This window comes from Gekko japonicus, unplaced genomic scaffold (genome assembly GCF_001447785.1).
Source record: "Gekko japonicus isolate JY-2015 unplaced genomic scaffold, Gekko_japonicus_V1.1 scaffold1549, whole genome shotgun sequence".
In the NCBI taxonomy this organism is placed as follows: Eukaryota; Metazoa; Chordata; class Lepidosauria; order Squamata; family Gekkonidae; genus Gekko; species Gekko japonicus.
The window spans coordinates 182,427-210,137 of record NW_015170932.1 but is presented as its reverse complement, the minus strand read 5'-3'; the positions used below and the strand labels follow the sequence as shown (position 1 = coordinate 210,137).

The following is a 27,711-nucleotide window of genomic DNA, read 5'->3' as shown; positions in this document are numbered from 1 at the left end:
CAGATGGCCATGGTGTGCTCAGCAGACTCTGTAGAGCCTTCTGTCAGTATATGTGTTTTCAATGTATTTGTTTATCATAAATATTAATTTTGTAGGTTCTACTGTTCCTTGTATAGTGATTTATATGCCTAAGAATACTTTGAAAACCATCCCTCGTATTACTTTAGAAATGTGTCATATACTTGAGGACTCTCCAAGTACATAGAAAAGAGAACAAACACCCCCTCCCCCCTCAATGGCCAGAAGAGCATCAAATGTAATCTAGGAGCCATAGAGTGTTTAGGGAAGTCGTGGGGAAGTGACGAGTTCCATCAAAGCCTTTTTTTTTAATTACGTGCAGTTAGCTTAAAGTCCCTTATCTGTTTATGTATATGAATTGGCTTCTATTCAGTGAAACACACGTTCAGCCCAGTGATGGTCTGAAGAAGACAGAACAATTATTACTTGAGCTGTGGAGGCTATTGTTCAATAAATATCTTATAGATGCCATATCTGATGATTAATTGTGTGTGTGTGTGTGTGTATATATATATATATATATTTGACAAACAAGATATTTATATTTTTATATATATATGTAAAATATATATATTTGACAAGATATATTTTCACTCTCTTGCCATTTCATAGAATACAATAATTAGGTGTAATTCCTCATGCAGGTCACTGCCCAGTGGAGAATCTTCAGCAAACAATAACACAAATTCAAGTTTCTTCCCAAACTGTTATGCCTTTTCAGTTAGCAGGAATCTTGAATAAAAATGGGAAGCTCTCATTGAAGAATGGTATGAGTTGCACACTTTATGTTGCAAGTAAAAATGTGAATGCAGTCTTGCACCCGTGTGTATGTTAGGCAGCCATCATGAAGGCTCCTTTCCTAAGGCTAAGGGCATGTTTATTATTAAACCCCAAGATCATATTGACAATTCATCTATATACTTTTAAGGTTTTCATGCCTCCATAGTTATGAACAAATATGTATCACTCATTATTTCCCACGTCTATCGTATTACCAGACTTCGTTAAAAAGGGTGACTTCAGAGATTAGCCCTAAGGACAAACCTGCTGGTTACCTAAACTTTCAGCACCCTGAAGAGGGACCGGGATGGGGAAGAAGCTTAATTTATTGTAGGCTATGTCTTGGGGGCATCCCAGCTGGGAATCAGCCCTGTAGCCAGGATATTTGCCGGGAGTGGGCTTTGGACTTTGGGGAGGCATCGTGGGCCCTCCACATGATGACATCTCTAGTGACATCACTAGAGAGCTGATGGCCCATCTCACTGGCTGGAGAAGATGGGGGTGGGAGGAGGAAAGCTTTAGCCATGGTGGGGCTCCACCCTAATTGCAGGAGGGCTCAGCCTCTAAAGCCCCACTGCTGGCTATGGCCCTGCTGGGAATGCTGACTCTGCTCAGCTTGTCAGACCCTGGATGTTGCCCTATTTGAGGGGGGGGTTCCATATAAAGGCAGGGAGAGGCTAATGCCTCTGAACTCCACGTCCCACATTTAACCACCAGCCTCTCTGTAGCAGTGGCAATAGAGGTTTTCCTGAGAGCTTCCATAATTTCTGCCCTGCTAGCATGCCTCCATTTAGTTTTTATACCATCTTAAGAGGGAAATCCCCTTGCCATGGTTCCTAGTAATGAAAGTGTTTATTTCTAGTTTGGCCATGGTCATTTCCTATTTGAGCATAGAAACGTCTTGTTTGTCCAGTCACAAAAGAATGATGCCATTGTCATTTCAAATTTTTTGTCAAAGTGCATTTGAGTGAAAATCATTTGCTTGTCAAATATTATACCACTTGTCAATTAGGGTAGTGATTTCCCCATTTTGTATTATCTTATTCAACTTCTGTCTTCTTGTGCAATCCCACATTGGGACTGTGCTTGTGCAGGCTGGCCGCAGGACAGACTTGCACTTACCTGTAACTGTTGTTCATAGACGTCTTCTGTGCAGACACACATTGGGACTGCGCCTGCACAGGCCAGCTGCATTACATTTTCTTTCTAACTCAAAAACTCCGAAGGGTGCCCTGTTCTTTTTCAGAGCCAACAGATGCACAGGGTTCCTGTCCAACATGTCACATGCTCCAATGGCAGGCACCCCCTTCCCTCAGTTCCTCTTTCGCCACTGCAAGAATAGGAAACTTTCTAGCACATGCTGTTCATTTTCTTTGTCATCGTGGATGAAAGAAGACCCCTTTTTGTCCATCAAGGACTTGTTGGCACCCAGTGAAGACAATTCAGTGGCTATTAGGGCTTATGGCTTCAATCACTGTAGTGATCCTGTTAGCAAGACTGCACATGCAGAATTTGCAAATCTGGTTTGTTAAGATGTATGACCCCAACTATCATCCCCCAAGACAATGCTTTTTGATACCTAGGGCAATGGTTAGGTCTCTACAGTGGTGGGTAGATGACGCTAAGTTGTTCTCAGAGATCCAGTTTGGGTTCTGGGTTCCCCAGATCACTCTGACCATGGATGCTTTACTATCGGGTTGGGGTGCCCACTGCAAACGTTTTTTGGTGCAGGGCCAATGGCCTTTAATGCAAAATACTTCCAATATTAATGTCCTGGAACTTTGTGCGGTAAGATTTGCTCTTATCTCCATTCAGATATTCTCAGAGGCAAGAGGGTGCTGATCCAAATGGACAACACTGAAACAATGTATTATTTCAACAAACAAGGAGGCATGGGTTCCCAGAGGCTTTGCTTAGAAGCAATAGAGGCTTGGAAAATAGCTATGAGCATTGAAGCCCTCCCCAGAGCCATCCACATAACAGGGATTTCAAGTACAGAAGCATATAACCTGAGCAGAGTCTATCAGACTAACTACAAATGGTCTATCCAGGACAGATACATCAAGGCAATTTTTGACACCTGGGGTATCTTCAGGTGGACCTGTTTGCCACAGCCAAGTCCAGGAAAGCACCATAATTCTGCTCCCTAGCAGGCAGTGATCCAGCTTCCCTGGGAGATGCATTCCAAATCCCTTGGCTTTTATGCATTCCCTTCCTTCCCTCTCCTAAACAAGGTTATAGAGAAGATGGTGGCTGAACAGATGGATTACATCCTAGTAGCTCCCTTCTGGCCCCACCAGATCTGGTTCTCAGAGATGTTCCACTTAGCAGGCACAGACTACATACCATTCCCTCCTGCCCCAGACCTGCTGATGCACGGTCAGCTGTTGCATTGTCGTAGTGTGGCAACATTTGATGGCATGGAGGATCCGACTGTAGAGCACTCCTTCTCCCAAGGGTTACATAATATCCACCTGCAATTGAATTGAAATCCACACCATTATATTATGTGTGCCCCAGTTCCTGGAGGAGGGGAACATTTCAATGGCAATGCTACTGATTTTTTTTAATCATTTGGCTAATTGGCTTCAAAGCTCAAGGGAAATCGTAGGGTGCACAGCTTTCAACAAACTCACACTGCTGTTGGTTCTCATACACATTCTGCCACACCCTTAACTTGGACCCCATTCATGAAGTTGAATTGTACATTCTGAGGACTGTCTACTACTGTTGACATTTTTTTTTTTTTGTAAAATCCAGGACTGTAATCACAATGTCTCATCCAAATACCTGTAAGTGGTTTACAGCTCTTCCCATAATAGATAATTTCAGTATATACTTTAGCAAAGTATTGCCCCATCAACAGTATTTTTTCCCATTAGGTAAAGGACCAACTCCAGTCAGTATTAACAAGAGAAAATCAGTGTTTGTCTCTTTACTGAAAGCCAGAGTCCCTTGCCCAATGTACCTTTTCACTTGGAGATTACAACTGAAACTGAAGGACATAGCATGAGAGCAGCCACAGTGGGCCAGACCAGTGGGCCATCCACAACCATAAGCCCTTGTAAGAGGCCAGGCTCTTCTATGCTACGGCTTCCCAAGCACTGGTGTTCAGAGGTCACTAGTTCTGAACATGGAGGTTCCAAACAATTCTAAACAAGTTAGAATTTTCATGAGATTTCTCACCCAGTCTCCACACATAGGGCCAAACTAAATGTGATGGCGTCCCTGGATCAAACCCAGGGAGTCCATTGCCATTTTAAAGCCTTATACTGTATATTTAAAAGTACCACAAGGCAACATCTGATAAAAAATGGGATAACTCTTGATTAGTTTTGTGGATTTTCTTAGCCATCTCTGAACTATTTCTCGGTACCTACAGGATTGGTTCTGCAGTGCTATGCGGCAAGATGCTCTTGTCACCCCCCCCACACACACACTTTTTCAAGTGCCAAAAGGGGGGGGAGGGGGTAGTTTGCAGCTGTCTCAGCACACATGACAAGGCATGGACAAGAACATGTTGCCCCTTGGCACTGGGGCCCCATTCAGGGGGGCCCAAATGGCAGCAACTTTAAAATGGCAGGTTGGATCCAGGTGTCTTGCAATCTGCCTCCTAAGAAGGCAACATTCTTGTCTTCAAACAGCAAGCTGAATGGGGTGTGGGGGAAATCCTTGACCTTTTAGCAGTATGAGGTGAGGGAAAAGGCTTCACACTCACTATGGTCTGAAAGAGAAATAGTGTTTACGGCCACTTAGAAAACAGAGTAAAATTTTATTTGATAAAGTATTTGATAAAGTGTGCATGCACACAAAAGCTCATATCTTGAATAAACCTTTGTTGGTCTTAAAGGTGTCACTGGACTCTAAATTTGTTCTACTACCTGGCATCAGATAAATATGAAGCAACATCTGATTAAAAAATGGGATAACTCTTGATTAGTTTTGTGGATTTTCTTAGCCGTCTCTGAACTAATTTTTGGTGCCTACAGGATTTTAGGTCTGTTTTGGCACCTGGCAGCTGCTGATCAAATGAGGCTCTCACTTCATTCTACACAATTCCCCAGAGTTTTCTTCAGGCTTGAGACAAAATCCCCATAAACCTGCTGCCATGTAATCTTTCTTTCTTCATAAAATTGCTATGAGGAGAGCCAGTTTGGTGAAGTGGTTATGTGTGCGGACTCTAATCTGGGAGAACTGGGTTTGATTTCCCACTCCTCCACTTGCACCTGGCTGGATGACCTTGGGCAAGCCATTGTTCTGATAAGAGCTGTACTTGAAAAAGAGCAGTTTCTGTCAAGAGCTCTCTCAGCCCCACCTAACTCACAGGGTGTCTGTTGTGGGGAGGGGAAGGGAAAGGAGTTTGTAAGCCACTCTGAGACACTTTTGGGTAGTGAAGGGTGGGGTATAAATCCAATCTCTTCTTCATGTTTTGCAAGGCTGGCAGTTGGGACTTCTTTCAGGAGCGCCAATAGTTGCTCCTTCTTGTCAGCGTGGGATTTTTTCTTTTTTTTTTAAAGCCCCCTGAGGGGGGAATTTTTTATTTGCATTTCTATAAAACTACAACAGAAATTGGGGAGGGAAAATCTACAATCTATAGGAAAAAGTAAAGAAAACCTAACTAAAAACCCAACAATGGAGGTTATACAATGCTTAAAACATAGTTATTACTCTTATACATTTGCTTTCAAACATGAAGAGTGCCCGCCAATCATCGCTTCCATTGACAAAACCTGCTTATCTGACTGAACAGAAAGTAGTTCCAAAGCTATAACGCAATAATTACAGCCCTTAAGAAAAGTTTAGCATCACCACGCTTTACTCCCCCCCATGCATCTTTTAAAACCAATGTTCCCTCAATAAGAACATTACAACACGTTTTTCTTCTTCCGTCTTTGATATATCTTCTTTCTTCAATTATCTTTTAGTTTCTATAAGTCCGGATCTGTCCATTCATGATATGAACCAAGTTCCTTTTTTCCTGGGAGATCTTTGCTTCCTTAGATCAAAAGAGTCTTTCCTTTTGTTGCAATTACAACATGCTCATTGGAGATTCTAACCTTTCTCTTAGCAAGCAGATCATATAAAGTTAGGGTAGCAAACCCTTTACTCCAAAGAAACCGCTTTTCGATTAGCTTGCCAGTCCAGCCACAAAAAACTAAACTTAGAATCTCCTTGCCATTCATATATCTTTATGATCCACGTACTGTCCCTTTAGAAGTGTAGCTGCTTTTAGTACAGATCCCGATCGCTTCTCACTTTAGCCACCAGAGAGCCCATGATTCACTTTAAAGACAGAGTCTGTGGTTAGGTCATAACCTAACTTTCCGCTGTCTCCTTTCTGAAGAAAACATTGGTCTCACCTCCCTCTTCGCCTCTCATTGCCATCTTTTGGGGATGTTTACATCAGCCGAGAAAGAATGCCAAAGTCTCTAAGGTCTGTTTAAATGCTCCACTTTCTTTTAGAAAAACTCTCTGCTACAGTCCATCGCCACAGTTTGATCAGTCCCTCCCTCCTTGCTTTCGCATTTGCTTAAAACGTCGGGAGATAGGGCGTCCCCTCCCCCCTCTGTTTATACGTTTGTAGTGGAGGGACTTCACTTCTAGGCGTTAGTGTCTCGTTTCAACGACAACTCACTCATCAATCCTTGAATCGATCCAGCCAGGTCCTAAAACGGCCCCTGGGATCACGCCAGGCAGAGAAAATTGCTAAACCTCCAAATGCTTGTTCCGGTGGTCGCTTCTAGTCCAGTACTGGGAATCAGGGTAGGACCTTCAGGGCAGAGAGTAGCCCCCCTGTACCGGCTACCGGCCGGAGGTAGGGCTTTCCAAAGCCCCCTGGCTAGAAGCCCATTGCCTATGGGCTTCATGGGGGAGCGTGCGCCATCACGCTCCCTCCTAATCCCCGATTCATGGCACATGTCTCTCGGAGGAACCCAAAGCCCCCCTGTACCGACTACCAGCCAGAGGTAGGGCTTTCCAAAGCCCCCTGGCTAGAAGCCCATTGCCTATGGGCTTCATGGGGGAGCGTGCGCCATCACGCTCCCTCCTAATCCCCGATTCATGGCACATGTCTCTCGGAGGAACGCCAAAGACTGGAAGTCAGCATGGGATTTTTTTCTCAAGGAAACAGTATTCCACAGCTAGCACCGAAGTTACATGCTTTCCTAGTGGTGTGACATACCTTGGACAGCACTGCCAGGTTTAGCTTCCTTAGATGACAGAACTCTACTTTATATGAATTGTTCTACTTACAAATATAGAAGAAAAGCATAAATGAACAGAAACAGACAGTTCTGGAAGATTGTCTCCCATCTACTTCAGATCCACAGAGAGAAATTCTACACCCAGAGCTTTTCACCTTCAGTTGATTCACAGCATTCTATATTTCCTGCTCTCCACCAACTGCAGAACTGCTGTTTGTTATGCATAATTTGCCAAGCATTCATCTCAGACTCAATCCCTGCAGGTGTGTTGCCAGTTCAGGGAACTGTCGTGACTAAGGAATATTAACATTCTTAGGTAATACTTTAGGCAGAACTGTAGTGATGGGCATGTTCATGGTGATCAGACACCAAATTCACAATATTTAGTTTGGAGTAGTGGCCTTCCATTTTGACAGATGGGCCATCTTCTACAGATGAGCTACCTTTTAGTTCTCGAGTGCAACATGAAGCCTAATTTTTTTTAACCTGAGGTATCATTTCCCCACTTTACTATAATCATACATTTGTCTTGTTCTCTGTCCTTCCTCTTTCCTCTCCTTTCTCCTTCTCTTCCATCAGTGTGTTGCTGAAGCATACATCAAATTGTGAGCTAGTTAAGGGTCACAGCGTATTAGTTTAGGAAGCAATCCTAAAAAGATCTACTCAGTAAGTCCTATTTTAATCCAGTGGGGCTTACTCCCAGGAAAGTATTTTTAGGACTGCCCAAGAGAGAACGCTGACATAGTCCTGCATTTTAATGCAGTCATTTCATCCATCACACAAAAATAGACTCTAATTCATCCAGCATGTAACCTTCTACCCAGTTTAATAAAAAACGCAAGCAGCTATGGTAAAGTCATGTTCAGGAAATTTTTCATGGGTTTCCCCACCGCTTGAGCAGTGTTAGAGTATCAGGTTTGTTCTAAACTCTCCTTGTGTTCCCTCTTCATGGTCAAGTTGAATTATTTTAAAGGTATATGATTTGATTTTAATGCCTAATGTTCTTAATTTTTTAAAGCCAAAGCCAACTGAAACTGTCACAACTGATGAGTCTGGGGTAAGATTAGTGAACTGACCCCAGTGATTGTACCTCTACTTGATTTTATTCTTTTTACCATGTCTCTTTTCTCCACTGGTCTTATCTGTACTTTTCATAACTCCTACTAGAAAGACGTATGCAGTGATTTGGTTTGTTGTCAGTGTACCTATCAAACTCTACTACAGACAAACCCAACATGACCCTATTAACAAACTGGAAAACTTGGAAATGCATGTGAAATGTAAAGCATTTCTACAGGTCCTGTGTGCTAGCATGTAATTTTTCCTGTCATATCATGCCTATCAGTCTTAGAAGGCCCCAGAGAGACATTTTCAGATCTTACCTCTTTCACCTTTGCATTTGTTTGCTTGCTTTTTTCCCCTGAAAATGTTGTGTGTTCTGCATTTTATTTGGTTTGATTTCTCCATAATACTCTCTAGAACAATGAAGACAGCGCTAGAATCTCCATTACCTTTTTCCGTCTCTTCCGAGTAATGCGTCTGGTGAAGCTCCTCAGCAGGGGTGAAGGAATAAGAACATTGCTGTGGACATTTATTAAATCATTTCAGGCAAGCATTGCAGTTAAAATCTCTGTTTGGTGCAATCCAGATTGACTAACAATAACCCTGATCTCTCCCTGATTCATGAACAAACTCGGAGTGAACACTGCCCTTTGTTAAACCTAGCTAAGATTCAGGCCAGATTAATGTTGCAAGGGCAAAATACCTTTACTTTATTTGACAGCAATCCTGGGGAGTATTGCAGATGTAGTTGATCAATGATGAAGGGAAAGTACGCAACTTGTGTTCATGTATTTCATATTTCATAGTTGGCATCAGTGATGCCGTTAAGGGAGAAATTCTATGCAGGTCTACTCAGAAGTAAGCCCTATTATATTCAGAGTGGCTAGGGAAGTGTTTTTAGAACTGCAGTCTACATTTCTCCAATGTACAATTAAGTCTTGTGATTCTGTAAGATTCCTCCCTTCAGACAGTATAAATTTTACTGTTCATTAGAGTACTGCATTTGCATGCAGAATTATAGAAAGGGTTGTATAATGTCTGAATAACCTCTTAGGGGAACTTTGTTTCTTTTGTGTCACCTTACACACCGTTCAAATTGTTTGTTTGTTTGTTTACGTCATTTAAATACCGCCATTCTCCCCAATGCAAACTCAAAGTGGCTTATATCATCCTCTCCTCAGTTTTATCCTAAGAGGTTATTCAGACATTATACAACCCTTTCTATAATTCTGCATGCAAATGTGGAGAAATGCAAGAGTGTTTCCTCTGACAGAAGAATTTCTGTCAACAGAGTGTGACTGCCTCATCTCTTTCCTCTCCCCATGCTGTGTGTTCCTGGGGGCCTCCTTTCAGCAGAAGCACTCTGCTGGGATTTAAGCCATAGGTTAGTGGCAAAGCACATGTTTTGCATGTAGAAAGGCCCATGTTAATTTCTTAGCATATCACTAAGAGGCAACAATGCAGGGAAAGGATCTCTGAGACACCCACCTATCAGAGCAGAGAGCATTGGGCTACATGGACCAATGGCCTCATTCAGTATAAGGCACTTTTATAGGTTCAAAGCATTTTAACAAAAATGTTCATATGGGTATCAGTCCACAGTCTACTTACTGCAGATGATTCAAATAATTTCACAGTGATAGTAAATGTGTTGGTCAAATGAATGTATAAGAGATTCACAAAGAGGTACAGGCTATCTCTACCTTAAAAATAATCTGTTTTTCCCCATAGGCTCTACCATATGTAGCTCTTTTGATAGCCATGTTGTTTTTCATCTATGCGGTTATTGGAATGCAGGTAATTGACAATTATTTTCTTTTAAAATGGGATTTTATTGATGTATTTTATTTTCTGTGCCAGCTCCCCATCTAAACAGGCCCTTGTAACATAGTCATATGATCTTCAAATAAGCAGATAGGGTGTAACTTCATTTTAACCCTGAGAGGGGGAAAACAGATAAGGAAGTGCCAGACTCCAACTATACATTATGAAATCCTCATGTTTCTGTGGTGGCACCTTGCCTCGGGAACCACCTCTCACTTGAGGCTTACCTGGTGCCTATTTTGCTTTCTTTTAGGTGCTAGGCCAAAACACATCTTTTTACCCACGCTTTTAATCAGGTTTTTTAATCTTACCAGGTTTTTAATGGTCTGCTCCTATTTTATGGATAGTTTTTATGCTGTTTGTGTCCAATGGATTGTTTTTATATTATGTTGTTTTAATTGTGAGTTTGGTGCCTCCCAGAATGCCATGGGGCAGTTTGAGGAAGTATAGAGAAGCAGCTCTAGCTGTTTTCATGTCCTCAAACTGCCGAATGAAGCTGTTATTGGCTCCACTGAGTAACATGATTTTTGCAACATAGCCAATAGTGGTTCCATGGGCTGGTTTGCAGAGACAATTCTAGTCCTATTACAGTCCTGAGGTGTTTGTGTTTATATTGTTTATCTCTCTGTGTTGTCATAGTTTAATGTTGCAGGCTGGTTTGAATGGTGCAATAAAGCAGTATATAAAATTTTAGATTGGTAATTTTTTTTAATGAACTCTGCATTGAAACTCAGTATGATGTGTAAAAGTTTGGAAAGCCATAAGCTAGTAGTATCATTATTTGTCTTTATTATATTTACCTTCACAACAATCCTTCAAAGTCAGGGGTTGTTCTTAACATTTTGCAGAAGTCCAAAATCCTCTGAACATTGAAAATAAAATTGAGTAAATATTTCTGTATTTTTTTTAGGTCTTTGGCAAAGTTGCTCTGCGGGATGGTACTCAAATTAACCGAAACAACAACTTTCAGACTTTTCTCCAAGCAGTGCTACTTCTTTTCCGGTAGATTTTAGTGATTCTTTATTTTGTTCCTGATTTAGAACTGTAATTAGTCTGTTGTAAATGTCACCATTCCTGGTAGTATTTATTTTCACATGTTATAAAATGTCTGATAAAATGACCAAGCATCTTGCTCTAGCATGATCTACCGGTGCACTTGAACTGGGAACCCTCTTGTCTGCATGACAGTGCCCATTGTGAGACACTGGCAGTGGCAACGTGAAAGAAAAAAGGGCAGGGTCATTCATCTGGGTCACAGCTTGGCTGCTCACTACTTCCTTCTGACTCCACCTGTGCTACAAATGCTTGCAGATTAGGCCTGGGACTTTGGATGTGACTCTGCCCTTCCTGTGTGTCAGCCTGCCCCTTCTAGCTGCCTTTCTACTAGACTCCCTTCCAGTCCGCCTCCTTTGCCATCCTGCGTCTTATCTGAATACACCACATACCAGATCAGACAAATGTGCACAAAATATGTATGATTTTGCTTCACAAATAGCAGGATGGTACAGTTGTGCCTTCCCCTTTATCTGCTAAAGATCACTGCTCTTCTGCGTGAGGCACTGAATGGCCAAGATACCTTCCCACCTACTTCAGCTTGTACATATAGCCTGTAGTGAGATACTGAAGGAAGCTGGATCACTGGATGTTCCACATGCCAAAGCTGAGAAGGTTTGTCTGGTGTGCCATGATGTGTTGGGATGCTGGTTACATGGTTGTATCATAGTTTCGGAGGGTAGCCATGCTGGTCTGCAGTAGAAGAGCTAGGTTCGAGTCCAGTAGCACTTTAGAGACTAAGAAGATTTTTGTGGTATAAGTTTTCGAGAGTTAGAACTCCGGTCGTATCATGTTAAGAGTCACATGGTTGCTGGAGCATGGGGATCACCTGATCTTGTGTACTTCTCTATGTTAGTGCTCTGCACCCTATTATCACTCTCTGGTATATGGAAACCACCAGGGCAATTTTTGGGCAGGAACGCACAGGAACAGAGTTCCGGCTGGCTCCCACGTTGGCCACGCCCAGCAGGAACTAATTAGCATAATAGGCCACACCCAACAGCAGAAACTAATTAGGATTGGCTACATTAGAGGTGTGTGGCCTAACATGCAAAGAAGTTCCTGCTACGAAAAAAGCCAATAAACAAAGTAAATAGAATAAGAAGAAAAAGGTGGGTGTGGCTGGATGACCACACTTCTGGTAACATGGGGTGTGGCCTAATAGGCTAATGAGATGTGCTGTCAGGGTATGGCCTAATATGCTAGTGAGTTTCTGCTGTTGGGTGTGGCCTATTATGCCAATGAGTTCCTGCTGGGCTTTTTCTACAAAAAAAAAAAGCCCTGGAAACCACTGGTAACTAGCAGTGCTAAATACCATCACTCTGAATGAAAAACCATGATATCTGGCTCATTCTTGCCTTGTTTTGTTCCATATTATAGGTGTGCGACAGGAGAGGCTTGGCAAGAAATCATGTTAGCTTGTCTGCCAGGAAAACGATGTGATGAGGACTCTGATTACAATCCAGGAGAAGAAAATACATGTGGGAGCAACTTTGCCATAATTTATTTCATTACTTTCTATATGTTGTGTGCTTTTTTGGTGAGTCCAGGAACAGCAGCAGCTTAAGAGTTGAAAGAATGATATTTTATCAAACAAACAAACAAACAAACAAACAAATACCGTTATTGGCATAAAATATTAAACAGTTGCCATAGGGTAAAACAATCCTATAAAATTTGTGAAAAATAGATAACATCTAGAAACATTACAAAGGTATATCTATTTGTATGAGCTTAAAATTATAGCAAAATAAGAATTTCCCAACCGCAAAACCTTGAATTAAATTATACTAACTCATTGAACTCAATTAGAATGATCAGGGACATTTTTCCGTTTTATAAGACCATAAAAGAACTTGGCAGTCAATTCAATAATCTCCGAATCTCAAGAAGTAAGGAGGTAGTGTAGCTTGCTTCCGTCCGGTTGGCATGCTACCTTGCTAAGGGGAACTTCCAGGAAATGATATTTTATCAGAAAATGACTTTAACGAATAATTCCCACAGTTCATAAAATACCTTCAGAGTTAACATTTGAAGCAATTTAATATACACAGTCAAAATCAAATAGCCATACATTTCAAGAAATAAATGGAGAGTTCCACTGATCATATTTGCAGGAGTTCCTAGCTGCAAAATCCAACTGAAGATTTACATTGGGCCAGATAATGTGGGGGGGAGGCGTGGCTTTTTGCACCGGCGCAATTTGACCCGCCAGAACGCAAGCAGACGCGATGGCAGTGAATCGGGCTTTTGTTCGTCGGCACATGTTTCCAGCATGCTTCGAGGCCAGAGGAGCGCGCTGGAGCAATCAGACATAGGAATTCCATCCGTGGCCCATCGCAAACAGTTTGCTAGTAGGCTTTCCCGGGTACTTTTTAACTCCGCGTCTTCGGCTGGATGCTGTGGGTGGTCAATGGGTGTGCTACACTTGCCAGATGTTCCCATGTGAATCGCGCCCCTATCATCCGCCCAGCATTCGTGCCTCTTCCACGATAATTTCTGCGTGTGAACGGAGCCATTGTTGTTTTGTATGAGAATGACATCTTGAACTCAATCCAGTTTTAAGGTCTTCCTTCTGAGTTATACTTATAGCTGTCTTTTTTTTAAACTCTCAGGGTTTCTTCGTGTTATGGTTAAAGTTGGATAAAATTTTTATCTTTGTTCAGGATAATATTTTCATTCTTTTTGTTATTGTTGTCACTTTCATTATGAAACTAAGGGCACAAGCTACAAACAAAACTGCCTCATACTGAGTCAGACCACTGGTCCATTTTGCCCAGGAGCACAGTGTGAGCTGGCTCACAGTTTTTAAGCCTCCGGCTCACACATTTTTGTCTTAGCTCAGGAAGGACTGCTCCAGAGCAAACTAATCTATGCAGTAGCCAAATTGCTGGCTCACAACTTTAATGCTGGTAGCTCACAAACTGGAATCTTTGCTCACAAGACTCCACAGCTTAGAGGGAGCATTGCCCAGGAGTATCTAGTCTGACAGCTAAACTAAAGGCTGGAAAATCTGTGATCAGTTATCTCCCTTAATTTAACAAAACATTAAAAGCATCGAGTGAGAGTCAAATCAGATCAGGGCAGTGACATGAGAGGGAACAGTGGCTAACTTCTCCCCATGCTGTTTTCATGCTTTAAACCATTCCTTGTAGATGCTATTCACACAAATGGTGGTGGCAGCAAGCCCCGCCCCCGGCTCCCCATGCTGCAGCCCATCACTGGCCTCCCGGGGCCCACGCTGCAGCCCCGGGGAGACCTGAGGAGGCCTGTTGCCATCCTCCTGGGGCTCACATTGGAGTGCTGTGGCCCCAGGGAGGCCTGAGGAGGCCCGTTGTTGGCTTCCCGGGGCCCGTGCTGGAGTGCTGCAGCCCTGGGGAGGCCTGAGGAGGCCCGTTGCCAGCTTCCCAGGGCCCACACTGGAACACTGTGGTAAGTGAGCGACCCGCGTGAGGGATCCGCGGGGGTGCCGGGGGCTTGATGAGGTGGGGTGGGAGAGCCTTCCTCCCCCCATCTCTTTGCCCTATTTCTTTTCCTCCTTTCCTTCTCTCCTTTCTTTTTCTTTCTCTCTTTCCTTTTCTTCCTTCCTTCCTTTCTCTCTTTTCCTCCTTCTTTCCTTCTCTCTCTCTCTCTTTCTTTCCCTGCCCGCCTGCCTCCCCCCTCACCTTTGCCAGCCCACGCCCAGCTGTGGGACCAAGGGAAAGGCCTGCCCGCCCACCCCTCACCTTTCCCAGCCTGCACTTTCTTTTCCTATTTCCCTTCTTTCCTTCTCTCTCTTTCTTCCCCTTCTTCTTTCCTTCCCTCTTTCCTTCTCTTTATCCCCTCTTTCTTTCCTTCTCTTTCTTTCCCTCTTTCCTTCTTTTCTTCTCTCTACTCTCTCTCACTTTCCTCCTTCTGCGGCCCAACTTTAGTAAGAAGGAGTTTAAAACCCCTCCCCCCCGCAGGCTGGCTGGGGAAGGGGAGGGGAGGCTTTTGAAGATGCCTCCACCCCTTTTGCTTCCCCTTCTGACATCACTTCCGGTGATTTCAGGGGGTGTGGCATATGCCAATCAGCTATTATGCTAATACCTTAGTAGCTCATTAGCATATGCTAATGAGCTCCCGCAGCTCTTTTTTTACGAAAAGACCCCTGCTTGTGATTGACCTGGTCCCAGGGCTGCCACTTTCCTGCTGGGGAGGCAAGGGATCATCCTGCCCCCAGCTCCTGTTTCCTGCTGCTGCTCCTGCAGCCAGCAAGAGACAAATAATATTTACGAAACACTATTACTGATTACATGACTTTGCTTCCAGGGAAAAAACAGAAGTGATGTCAGTCTTCCCTGTGAATCAGTGTAAAGTCTATGCTTTCCGGCAATTCTTATTGCGGTGTGATCTCGTTTCTAGGTTTCCCCCAGATGTGACATTATGCCATCACTGACTGCGCCCCCAATGTCCCTTTCCATGCCCAACTCCAACCCTACCTGGGCCTCCTGTATGTAATTCATGTGCTTTACTGCTCCATGTCAACTGTTACATGACTTAGAAATCAGGAAACAGTTGCTGTACTCCATCAACTTTCCTTGTGTCCTCTCATATGCAAATTCCACCCTCCTTTCTAGGTGATGTTATTTACCCCCTTGTCCTGAAAATCAGCTGTCCTTTTTCACATATTAAGCTTCTATTAAAGGGGCAGGACATGTTTATCCTGGCCTGTTGGCAACCCTACTGGTTTATCTGTTAGCACTATTTTATTTATTTATTAAAATGTCTGTCTCTCAATAGATTGTTATTTTTTAAACAATTTGATATTGGTTTATGCTTTTTATCATGTCTTACTTTGTAAGCCATCACGAGGAGGTTCTCTGGAGAGTCAGCATAGAAATTTTCTATATAAATACATTGTACAAATGGAGGAAATGAAAATATGTTTATCCATCTTTCCCCCCTGAAAGGGGACTGAGGTGGTTCATATAACAAAAACATCTCTATATATAATCCTCTTAGTGTATTGGCTGTTTCCACTTCTCCCATTGGCTATGCAATGCCCTCCATCAGCCATTGGCCGATCAGCCGCCACTCAAGAGTACTGGTGTGCCATTGGCTGGGTGCTGGGTCTGCTTCTTTTCCATGCACGCTCCCACTTCAGCCACTGTTCCCTTTCAGAATAACTGGCAAACGGCTGTCTCTCCTGACGAAGACTCTTCTCCTGCTTGGCTCCTCTGTGGGACTAACTTTTCCCTCAGTGGCTGTTGGTAAGCAACCAAGCTTGGTTCTGTCAGTAAAAAGACAAAGGAAGGAAACCCTTTCCAAGCCTTTGTGAGAAACTCATTGGGGCCAGTCCTGACTAGGGTTGCCAGCTCCAGGTAGGGAGATTCCTGGAGATATTATGGTAGATTCTATGGAAGCCAGGGTTTGGAGAAGGGAGAGGCCTCAGCTGAACAGAATGCCATAGAGCCCACCCTCCAAAGCAGTTATTTTCTCAGGAAGGGGGAGATCTGTTGTCTGGAGTTCAGTTGTGATACCTGGCAAACTTCAGACTCCACCTGGAGGTTGGCTACCCTAGGCGTAGCAGTCAGTGCTTAAGAGTAGGGTCTGCTAGACCCAGGTTCTTGCTGTGGAAGCTGAGTTGGTGATTTTTGACCAGTCACAGACTTTCAGCCTAACCTACCTCACAGGGTTGTTGTGCAAGTCCAAAGGGGGAGAGGAGAATGATGTAAGCTGCTCTGATTCCCATTGCAGAGAAAAACTGTACTTTTCCTCCTGGGGAACTATTGTTGCCAATTTCCAGGTGAGGGCTGGAGATTACTCAGAATTACAACTGCTCTCCAGATGCCAGAGATCAGTTCCCCTGGAGAAAAGGGTGGACCCTGTATCCTTATACCCTGCTGAAATGCCCCCCCATGACAGCCAATGTGATGTAGCAGTCAGGGCTTCAGAGCACGGTAGAGGCTGCAGGTGTGTGTGTGGGAGACGGAAAGCTGAAGAGTGAGGGCCAGATAATGGAAGGTTGATATTGGCTGGGAAGCAGATAGAGTTGCCAACTCCAGGTTGGTTAATTCCTGGAGACTTGAGGGGTGGATCCTGGAGTGGGTGGGGTCTGAGGAGGGGCAGGACCTCAGAGAGGTACAATGCCATAGACTTCACCTTCCAAACCAGCCATTTCCTCCTGGGGAACCATTATTGCCAATGTCTAGGTGAGGGGTGGAGATCACTCAAAATTACAACTGCTCTTCAGGTAGCAGAGATCAATTCCTTTGGAGAAAATTGTGAACTCTGTGTCATTATACCCTGCTGAGGTCACCACAGCAAATTGACACTGAGTGCCCAAGGCCAGGGCACTCTCCCAGAGCCTCTTTCTAGAGCTCATTATATTTATTTCCACAACGGGCCTTATTCCTAGTATATTAAATAAAACCACAATATCATACACATGAAAACATGAAATACCAAAGCAGCCAAATACAAACACCATCATCAAAAATCTTTCTACCATAATCAGCACCAGCGATTCAGAAACCTCTTATTAAATCATCGACCTTACAGACTCTTTCAAGGCAGAAAATGAAGTATCCACCTCTCCTGGAAAATTATTCCAAGGGAACAGGGCTACCAACTGGGGGAAAACCAACAACCAGGCTTATTGAGGTATCACTACCTTAATGGAAGAGAGCTTCCATGGGTAGAAGAGGATTAGGACACTGTGGGGGAAAGGGGTGTGTCTATAAAGGAAATGTAAGAAAGAGAAATACATAAAAATGTGTGGTTTATGGTACTAAGATATATATATCAGAGCTTAATTATTTTTACCACTCTCATATACTTGTTCGTTTTCTATAGGTTAATTTGAAGAATTTGTGTGTGTATGTACAGACTTCAAATCAGTCTATGGAATATATATATGAGCATGCATGTACATAGAACTGCTTCATCATTTGCACTTTTCCATGGTAATTTAAATGTTACTAAAGAGTTCCTTCAATTGTTTTCAAGATTATCAACCTCTTTGTGGCTGTCATCATGGACAACTTTGATTATCTGACACGCGATTGGTCTATTCTTGGTCCCCATCACCTAGATGAATTTAAAAGGATATGGTCAGAATATGATCCTGAAGCAAAGTACGTACGGCTTGTCATTTTGTCACAGTATGTGCCTACTACAAAAACGAAATATCAAAAATGGTGAAAATAAAGAAAGTCGTTAAAAGACATGTGGAAGTATTTCATCAATACTCTATATCACTTTTAGGGGAAGAATAAAACACCTCGATGTTGTTACCTTGTTACGTCGCATCCAGCCCCCTCTGGGTTTTGGTAAATTATGTCCTCACAGGGTTGCATGCAAGGTAGGCTTTTGATGTCTTTTGAAATATTTACTGTTTACTCTACCAGTATTTCTGCATAGTTTCTTTACTGGTTAACAGGTTTCTCTGAATTTAAGCAACTTGATTCTCCAACATGAAGATCACAGCTTTTCCCAGGTTTCGTCTGGCCCTTACAAGAAATCTCCTGTTCTTTTCTTGGCTCACTGGTTCAGAACAATATATGGGCATGAAGGGTTTGTGAAAGGAAGTTACAGAGAACTCAGATGAACCAAGAGTTCTCTGTTTTTCTTGCTGACCTGCTTTATAAAAGAAGTAATTTAGTTTCATTGACATTTGTGCAAACAGAGCTATGTCAATCACATTGAACCTTCCAACTCACATGCATGGACTAACACAAAATTTATCACTTTCTGAATTAAAATTAAGTAATGTGACTTCAGTGGCAATTCTACATATCTTTACTTGGAGGAACATAGAGTTTAAATCTATAAGGCTGAAATCACTTTTTTGGTCTGTCTCTTATGGTCATTAATGATGCAGAAGAGAAAATGAAAAAGAGGCATAGATGTGGGTGTTATAGCCGTGTGTAAGCTGATCCCTTTGAAGCTTCATGTATGAAAAAGCTCTATGAACTTTCAGTCCTCAAGGAAGAAGAGGGCATCTCACACTTTAATTGTATTGATTTTACTCTCAGTGCAAGCTACAGGTTGTTGATTAGAACACAGGAAGTTGTAAAGCATGCATTTCAGTCGTGACATCACCAATATTCCATGAAAAATTATCTCCTGTATTTTTAGAACAGTTTGGTTTTTATTTTGAACTTGAAAAAAACTGCTATGAATCTCTATAAATGGCAGGTAAAAATTACAAATTATTAAGAACTTGAAAATTGCCTTGCTGAATCTGACCAAGGTTCTTATAGACTGCTTTTCCATGGCCAACAACTAAAACCCAGATGTCTCTGCCCAAGGCAGGCATGATAAAGATAGCTCATTCCTTGTTATTTGAACCCAGCACCACTTAATTAATGTGGCTCTAGAGTACCGTTAAATGAGACTGATATGGAAAAGCAGTGGCACAAGAGAAAAGAAGAAGCTAACTCCAGAGAAATGGGAAAAGATGCTTAGAAAGCACAGCTAATTTGCAAGAGATAAAACTAACACTGGCCCCGGTCACACAGGCCGGAAAATGCGGGGGGGAGGTGTGGCTAATTGCCTCGGAGGAAAATAACGCGCGGCAGCCCAATCAGAAGTCCTTTGGAGGTCCCGTGGGTAGGCGTCAGGTGCAGATCAGACGGCTAGTCCGCAGCGTGGCAAAGAAGCAGCACGGCACGTTCTAACCGGCACTCGCGCCGTGCAGCTCCTGTGGCAAACGCCGCTTCTTGTTTGTGCGCATGCTCTGTTGGGTGCTTGTGCGCATCCTGTGGAGACTTGAAAAAAAACCCTTCTTTGGGACAGGACATGGGCGAGTGCCGGATTCCATGGAAGTCCACCAGAAACGCGGTCAGACGCCCACCCTTGCCCTGCGGTTTCCGGAAACTAGTACCTAGTAGGTACTAGTTTTTAACTCTGCACCTTTGGCGGGGAGCCACGGGTTCACCACGGGAGCACTGCGCTTCCCAGATGTTGAGGTGAGATTGAACCCGGAAAATCCGCGGGACTCCCGTGCCTCTCCCGCAGCAACTTTGCCGTGTGACCAGGGCCATTGCCTGTTACAAACACATCCAATATTCTACATTTTAGTGCATACACCTACTAAATATTTTGTTTATTTTATTTTTATTTATTAATTCAATTTATACCCCACCCTCTCCACGAACAGGCTCATATGGATTTTGTAAAAATATTTATAAGATATCTCTGAATTGATGGCTATTTTTATAACAAATGGTGTGATTACTTCAATCAGCTACTAGTGAAAAAACAAGCCACATAAGACTCTTTTGCATAGCTGATACTGAGTAGTACAAAGTTCACAACAAAGCATGCTGAAAAAGAGGCATCTTGAACTTGGTAATAACATAGTATTTATGAGTCTACTAAGCACTTTTAAATTCTACTAGATGAATTAAGCACGTCATGAGCACATGTTGAAATTAGAAGGGTATAAAAGATGTTACTCCCATTGTTGGGAGTGAAATATGGCTTATCATACAATGGAATGCTTTTCAGTTTTTTTAAGGTTCTAGCTTTCTGTGTTCAGAGAAAATTTTGATCTGCACAAGACAGAAATTTTCTCTTCTAGAAACTGCTGCAACAGAATACACCACAGGCAATCAGAAAGCCCATAATTTCATTGCTTGGTAGAAGGCAGTGTGACATTGGCTGTGATTCCCCCCCCCCATATGCAGCTATATCTGTTTTTCCATATATATATATATATGCATGTTCTTTCCCCAAAATTATAACCAAATAATATCTGATTTCTTTGTATTTGTTTTTTAAACACCTACAGAGATTGGTAGCCATGAACATGCCCCTAAACAGTGATGGCACAGTCATGTTTAATGCTACTTTATTTGCTTTAGTAAGAACAGCTCTGAAGATTAAAACAGAAGGTAAGCAATTTAGGCTCATATTTCTAAACTACTCTGTATTGATGTGATAGACCTACCAAAAATAACAGGTTAAAATGGAGCTTCTATAATGGCTTAAAACTCCCAAACGAGTACCTGATTCCTTGTGGAAAAGGAGTTTCCTATTTTTTTTCAAAAGCAAAAGGCTTGTAGAAAAGGCTTTTCCTTTATTGTGAAATCCTTTATGGCCAAAACCAACCCCTCTCCCCAAAACCTCCAACTGTCATACATGTTGTATCACATTATCTTCACACTTTTCTTCAGCTGTAGAAGACAGCATTAGCCCCCATCTGTCTAATACTGATTACTCTAGTCTTATATTATCTACCTTGTCTAGATGCTTCCCTATATATATATTCTGATATGTACAAACTTTCTTTACAGTAGCCAGTCCTTTGCTTTTTCTGAGCTTTTGGCACTGTTCTATGAATAATAGAGTTACACTTGAAAACTGTGACATGGTTTTGGCTTCAGATGTTGTTGCTATTACAATAAAGTAATTGTCGTATAAAGTTATCATTATACTCTCATAAGGTAATGGCCATTCCAAAATACCATTGCCTCAGAAAAATCCAGATGGAAATGTTATCTCTAGGGGAATAGATATACAAGAAACATGACCTAATATAGATCTAATTACATAAAGTGAGCGCTTCAGCTCTAGATCTCCAGTGCAGAGGTCTTTCTCACTGGAAGGTGTGTGATTTAGTACCATACATTGCTACTTCTTACAAGTAAAACAACCCATGTCCCTCAGTTCTTTGGCAGTGTTTGGGTATTTCAACATGTTGCTATTGTATGCACTTCACTTGTAAATGATTCCTATGATTCCTTTAATTATAGTATAATTTTCAGGATATATCTTTGTATAGCTGTGAAACTATTATTAATTAAATAATATATACACACAGGTGTTTTATTAAAACAAAATTCAAATATATTTCAATATTTGCAATGTATTTGGAGGTATCTTTGAAGCCACATATGTAGGTCTCCATGGGGCATCAGCTAGTTATCTAAAGTTACTTTATTTATACCACACTTTTCTCCCCAGTGGGGGCCCAAAGTGGCTTACAGCATTCTCTCCTCCACCATTTTATCCTTGCAGCAACCCTGTGAGCTAGGTTAGGCTAAGAGTGTGTGACTGGCTAAGTCCTGCAGCAAGCTTTCATGTCACTGGGTCTCGCTGGTCCTAGTCTGCCACTCTAACAACTATATCATGCTGGCTCTTCCGCAAAGACTTGCATAAATTTGTTGTCATTGGAAATGTTTGCTATAGTTTCACTATACAGCCAGCCAGATTTCACCCTGTGATGAAGCCCGATCAGTATGTGGCAGAAAGTATTGTCCTCACTCAGAATAGATCTGCAGAGAATGCCTCAGAACCAATCAGATTTGACTGTGGCAGCTCTGTACTGGTGGAATGAGCTCCCGTAAGAGATCAGGGCCCTGCAAGATCTCTTACAGTTCCATGGGGCCTGCAAGATGGAGCTCTTCCACCAGGTCTTCAATTAGGAACCACATAAAACACCTGAGAAGTGACCCTGTGCCCTGGCCTTACCACCTTCAGCCTGCCCTTGCTTCATAAATAAGTAGATCAACTGAGCTGATGTGGGAATACCATCATGACTGTCACCTATGGAGTACTGTTTATTCTAGAAATTTCTGCTCTCGTACTTTATCTGAGTATTGTTCCAGCACTTTAGGACAATTGATTTGTTTATGGTTTATGGTTGTTTTTATGAATGATTTCAATTGTATTTATATATGCACTTTTATGTAAGCCACCCTGTCCTGCCTCGGCGGGGAGGGCAGGGTATAAATTGAATAAATAAATAAATAAATAAATTTGGGAGGTGGTAAAGTAATATGTTGAATGGAATTGCCATATTTCTTTATTTCCCTTTGGTTTCTAAAATAAATTTTACTTTATCAGTGTGTCACCATTCACTCTGATTACACCTCCCCCCCCCCAATCTCCAGGGAACTTAGAGCAAGCAAACGAAGAACTCAGAGCAGTTATAAAGAAAATCTGGAAGAAAACTAGTATGAAACTCCTTGATCAAGTTGTCCCTCCAGCTGGCGGTTAGTGAGATACTCTTTATAATGAGATCTGTTTTCTTCATTGTTAATGTTTCCATGTTATTAAGGTTTCAGAGGTTTTGATTATTGAGATTCAGAAATGTTAAGTGGCAAACACCAGTATTGAAGCATTCAGTCAATATATACACAACAGTGCAATCCTAAACAATGTTATATCCTTCTAAGTACACTGGAATCAGTGGTTTTAGAAAGGGGTAACTTTGTTTAGGATGACACTGTTAATCTGCCAATTAATACTGTTTAACAAAAAATGCTTCTCCATTCAATATAAATATAATTTTCCCCCCATGTAGTTAGGGGAAAATTCTGAAAAATGTAACTTATGGATTTATACAATATGTCTCAGTCCATCAATAATTTCCGTAGACAAAAGAGAGTGCAGTGTCCCAAACCCTCCTGCTGTAGCTCAAAATGATCCTTGGAATGCTGCTCCTTTGTGGACAAGAGACCTGCAAGAATGGGGGGGGGGGAGACATCAAAGCTCTGCAGCAGGAAATGAGTGAAAATCACCTTCTCCTTCTATTCACATATGTCATCCAGTGGATCCAAGCTAGAAACATGTCAGTTTCCAGGTTTCAAAATAAGGGTTGGGTGTTTTTTTTAATATTGCTGTTGTATGTTCAGAGTGAGTCCAGTTTCTGCAGGTAATGAAATTAATCCAGATTTGCAGTAGTACCATAGAGTTTGGTGTGTGATGCAAAGATTTCTTTCTTTTTTTTTAACTTCTCCTGATAGTATATTAGCTAGAACTACTTGGCAAGTGTGTTAGTAATTAATCTATATAAGGTGACATATTAAATCTTTCATAGTAGATTCATATGCAAATGTATATACTAAATGTATATTTCTCTCCAGTGTTCAATAATGATAAACCTTAGATTGTAAGTGATCTTTTGACTTGCTTTTCATGTTTTAAAAGTGCAGGATCTGTGGCAAGGTAAAATTCATTTCAGTCCCATCCGCTATATCCAAGATACCAATCCACTTCAGTGCCTTTTCTGGTGTCTTTTATAGCTCACTGTGCTTTTATAGTGTTACCACAGCTTCAAGATGGATCTGGCTCAGGTTTGGAAGTAAGACTCCCAAGATTTCATTTCTGATGGTTGTGGAGACTGATCTCTCTCTGAAGGTGACCTTCTCAGGCTCTACAAGAGAGAGAGAGAGAGAGAGAGAGAGAGCATGATGGCTGCCCAGCTCTGCAGCATGGCCCAAGAAGAAGCATTGGCTTTGTGGCTTGACAAGCTACTTGCAACTGGCGATGGGACCCTGTCAAATGAAATACAGGAAAAAAAACCCAGCTGTTGAGAGGGAGCTGATACTGCACATTTAAAACAGTGTCTCTGTGTTCTACTCTGCTGTTTTCTAGCCTTACACCTGATTGCTTGCATGGCCTAGATGAATTGCTTTGTTATTGTTGTAACCATGTGCTTGAGCTTTTTCTGCAGCCTCTATTCCTTTCAACTCTCAGTCTTTTCAGAATATTCTGAAGCAATTCTGTTTTAGGGTGGTGGCATGGAATTAGTGTTGCCTCTGGCCAACTTGATTCCCCTACTTTTTCTTGAAACACAGATGCATGCTTCAGAATAGCAAGCCGTGCCTGCGTTAATTAAGCACATGGACAGCCTTTGCCAATTATAGCTTTAGATCAATCATTACACAGTTCCACTTCTGAGTGCCACTGCTCAGCTTTGATTCATTGCTGCTTACAAAATGAATATTTTTCAGCCGTGATAATATTCATTTCTGTAGACGTAATCTGACAGTGCAGTGCCATTAGAATATTTAGAGCAAAAAAATGGAAAATGCCATTCAAATGCAGAAAACAGAGTAGTGCCAAATTCTGCAGCAGAATGCACAAAGTATTTTACATGTGTAAGGCATAAGCAATAGTGAAAAAGGAATGAACCTTGTCTATTGAAATTGGAATATAAAATAGTTGGCATATAGAAAAAAATATGCCTGCTGGTACTTATTGAAATGTGACATTTTACTGAAAACACAAAATACAAAATATGCAATATAAGTAATACCATAAGTGAAGCACACTTTAATCTTTGATATCAGATAAAGTCAGCATGAAGCATTATATATAAAGTCCTTGATTTGGCCAAACTACATTTTCCCACCAGTTTCTTTCACGTATTTAATTATGTATCACATTTCCCAAACACGATCTGAACAAACTTAATTTCATGGCATAGCAAATATTTGTTTCTGAGTGATAAGTAAATTTAATTAAGAAATAATTGATACTAACATGATGAATTACTAGTGTCTGAAAAGCCATTTACTTTAGTAATAATTGGAAATAGATTTGTGATTTACAATGTCAAATCACTTTTTCAAAAATTACAGTTTAGAATGAATTAATGTTGCCAATATTAAATGGAAAGAGGACAGAGAAGCCACTAAAGTCCATGTTCTTATTTTTTTTACTACAAGGTTTCTTCTGAATTCCCCATCCTTTACCCTTCAAAGCCTATAGAAGTTTATCTAATACCCTCTTCCAGAATTTGTTTTGCTGAAATACATTCCCTTGACTTTCCCTTTAATGTTGTTTTCAACCCTGTTCAATGTATGATCACTCTGCTTAGCTGCTTTCCTTCACATATATAGCAGTCTCTGTCTTGCTCATACTAAAAAGTTAAAGATTGGATTGGAAAGTCCACAAAACATGTAGCAAGCATATATGTTACTTTTACACACACAGCTATTTCACTATGGTTCAAATAATTACGAATAGTTGTGAAACTGTGTGTGCCTCCACACTTACTGGTGCAGAATGCTTGTATAACATGAGAAGCCAGCTTAAGGCCCACTTTAAGCAAGTTTGGCTCTTACTGTCTCTTAGAAAGTGTTTCATTTCATCCTCTCTGTTTGTTTTCCAAAAATCATTTTATATATTATTTCCTTTTTGGTGCTCTTCTTATATTTCAGAGGAAATAATAACAAGGATGGGGAAAGCGTTTTGACAGGGGGCTCGATCATGGGCATATTGCAACAAGTAATTATCCTAATACAACATCCACCCTGGCTCTAAATACATTAGCCATGATTTCCAGGTTAAAACATATGAGAGCTGTATGCACAGATAGCCTTTTCCTTATTTTTGCTGCAGCAAAGCTACAACACCAACCATCAAAATACATTTTTATACAGAAGAAAATGCTCTGTGGATGCATTTTATGGGTTCTTTTGTCCCTTTTGGATTCTGACCATTATTTGGACACAAGGTCCATTGATTAGAGTGAAACACCCAGGCTATCAGCACCTTAACCGTACAGTGTTCCCTTGTACACTTAATAATGGTTTCTCTTTAGACTGGTATATACCTCACCATTGTATTCAGAGAGAGAGTTCTGACACTGAATACATGAAGAACCCTATTCATATTGAATTTTTTGTGCAGAACAACAAACTCATTCTTATGTAATTTCAACACAAAGGAGAATTAGCCATCAGGAGAGGGTACACACCAAAAGAAATATTCTCAGATATTAAATAAGTATGGTAGAAATGCAATGTATATTTTTGTTCTTAGGACCTGATCCTGAGGTGTTAGGAATCACCCTTCCCCCTCAAAAATTTTTACATTGTGGTCAGTGGAAGTCTATGGATTCAAATGCTTTTTTGATAAAGCATTTGTCACACGAACAGAGCAGGCATAATGGTGCTATTAAAAGACAGCATGGAACAGACTGGGCTCCCAACCAAGCACCTTTCAATCAAATAGGTTTATATATTTTGCTTTGTATACTATTGTTTAACCTTGCCAATGATATATAAAATACTAAATCCCATACAGCCCTACGTTATCTACCCTGCTATTATTCCATTTAGGAATAGAGTCCACTTCAGGATGTATTGCCCCTGACATTTATTATTTAATGTTATTGATGTTAATCCTTGGAATGTCATATAATGTTTGAAAAACCCTCTCCCAATCTGTCAGTGGTGTGTACAGGTAATTGAAACTAACACTGTAAAAAATATTCCAGCAAATTAATAACCCCTTTCTTAAGGTTTGAAACTAAACAGGATAGGAAATACTAATGAACCTCCCTCACATATTATGCTTACTCTGTATGTTGGTCTTAAGACCGTAATAATAAAACTAACTAACTAACTAATGAAGGCAAAGAGAGTACAAGAATTTAAAATGTCCCATCACCTATTCTCTCCCTCACTTCTGCTTTTATTCCAGCTTACTTAAAACTGAACAAATGGCTCTAACTGCCAGCCCTTCTCCCAGCATTCCATCTGCTCTCATTGGCTGTTTGCAGAGAGGCAGAACTGGGCCTGTACATCATAGTCTCATCACCTTGCTACATCACCTTTAAAATGAGCCCAAGTTTAATGTAAAACTAGATAATTAATGCAAAAGTTATCCCATTCCAAAGACCTAATCAAAGAGTATTCCTGGTGAAAGACCTTTCAGAATCTGCATGTTTGCTACAAAAGACCAAATAGCAGTTGCATGGAGCAATTTCAGGCTGGGAAAGTGGAGTGGAGGAAAGGCTTGAAGCCTGCTCCCCATGATCCAGATCCCTATTGCTTCAGTGTTTTAATGTTTTTTTTAATGTTCACTGCCTTGTGGACCCTGATTGGATGAAAAGGCAGCACAAAACTGTTTAGAAAATAAATTAAAATAGAATATATTGTGATGGGGTTACTTGAAAAGGCACCAAATCTCCCCCCAAAACCCTCTCGTTATAACACACCCATTCAAACTGATCAAAATTGGCACTTCAAATTCCATGCAGATATTATCATTCTAAAATATTCTTTGA

At 41.4% G+C, this 27,711-nt stretch overlaps 1 protein-coding gene across 1 annotated transcript in view; it reads left to right on the top strand.

The window, feature by feature from the left end:
• CACNA1D (calcium channel, voltage-dependent, L type, alpha 1D subunit) overlaps nt 1-27,711 on the top strand; it is a 228,120-nt gene that overhangs the window by 135,683 nt on the left and 64,726 nt on the right. The window contains exons 31-39 of the mRNA XM_015418841.1: nt 8,020-8,058; nt 8,481-8,609; nt 9,795-9,860; nt 10,798-10,889; nt 12,321-12,480; nt 17,910-18,037; nt 18,168-18,264; nt 20,698-20,800; nt 22,802-22,903. Coding sequence (XP_015274327.1) covers nt 8,020-8,058; nt 8,481-8,609; nt 9,795-9,860; nt 10,798-10,889; nt 12,321-12,480; nt 17,910-18,037; nt 18,168-18,264; nt 20,698-20,800; nt 22,802-22,903 — 916 coding nt within the window. The remainder of the gene's footprint in view (nt 1-8,019; nt 8,059-8,480; nt 8,610-9,794; nt 9,861-10,797; nt 10,890-12,320; nt 12,481-17,909; nt 18,038-18,167; nt 18,265-20,697; nt 20,801-22,801; nt 22,904-27,711) is intronic.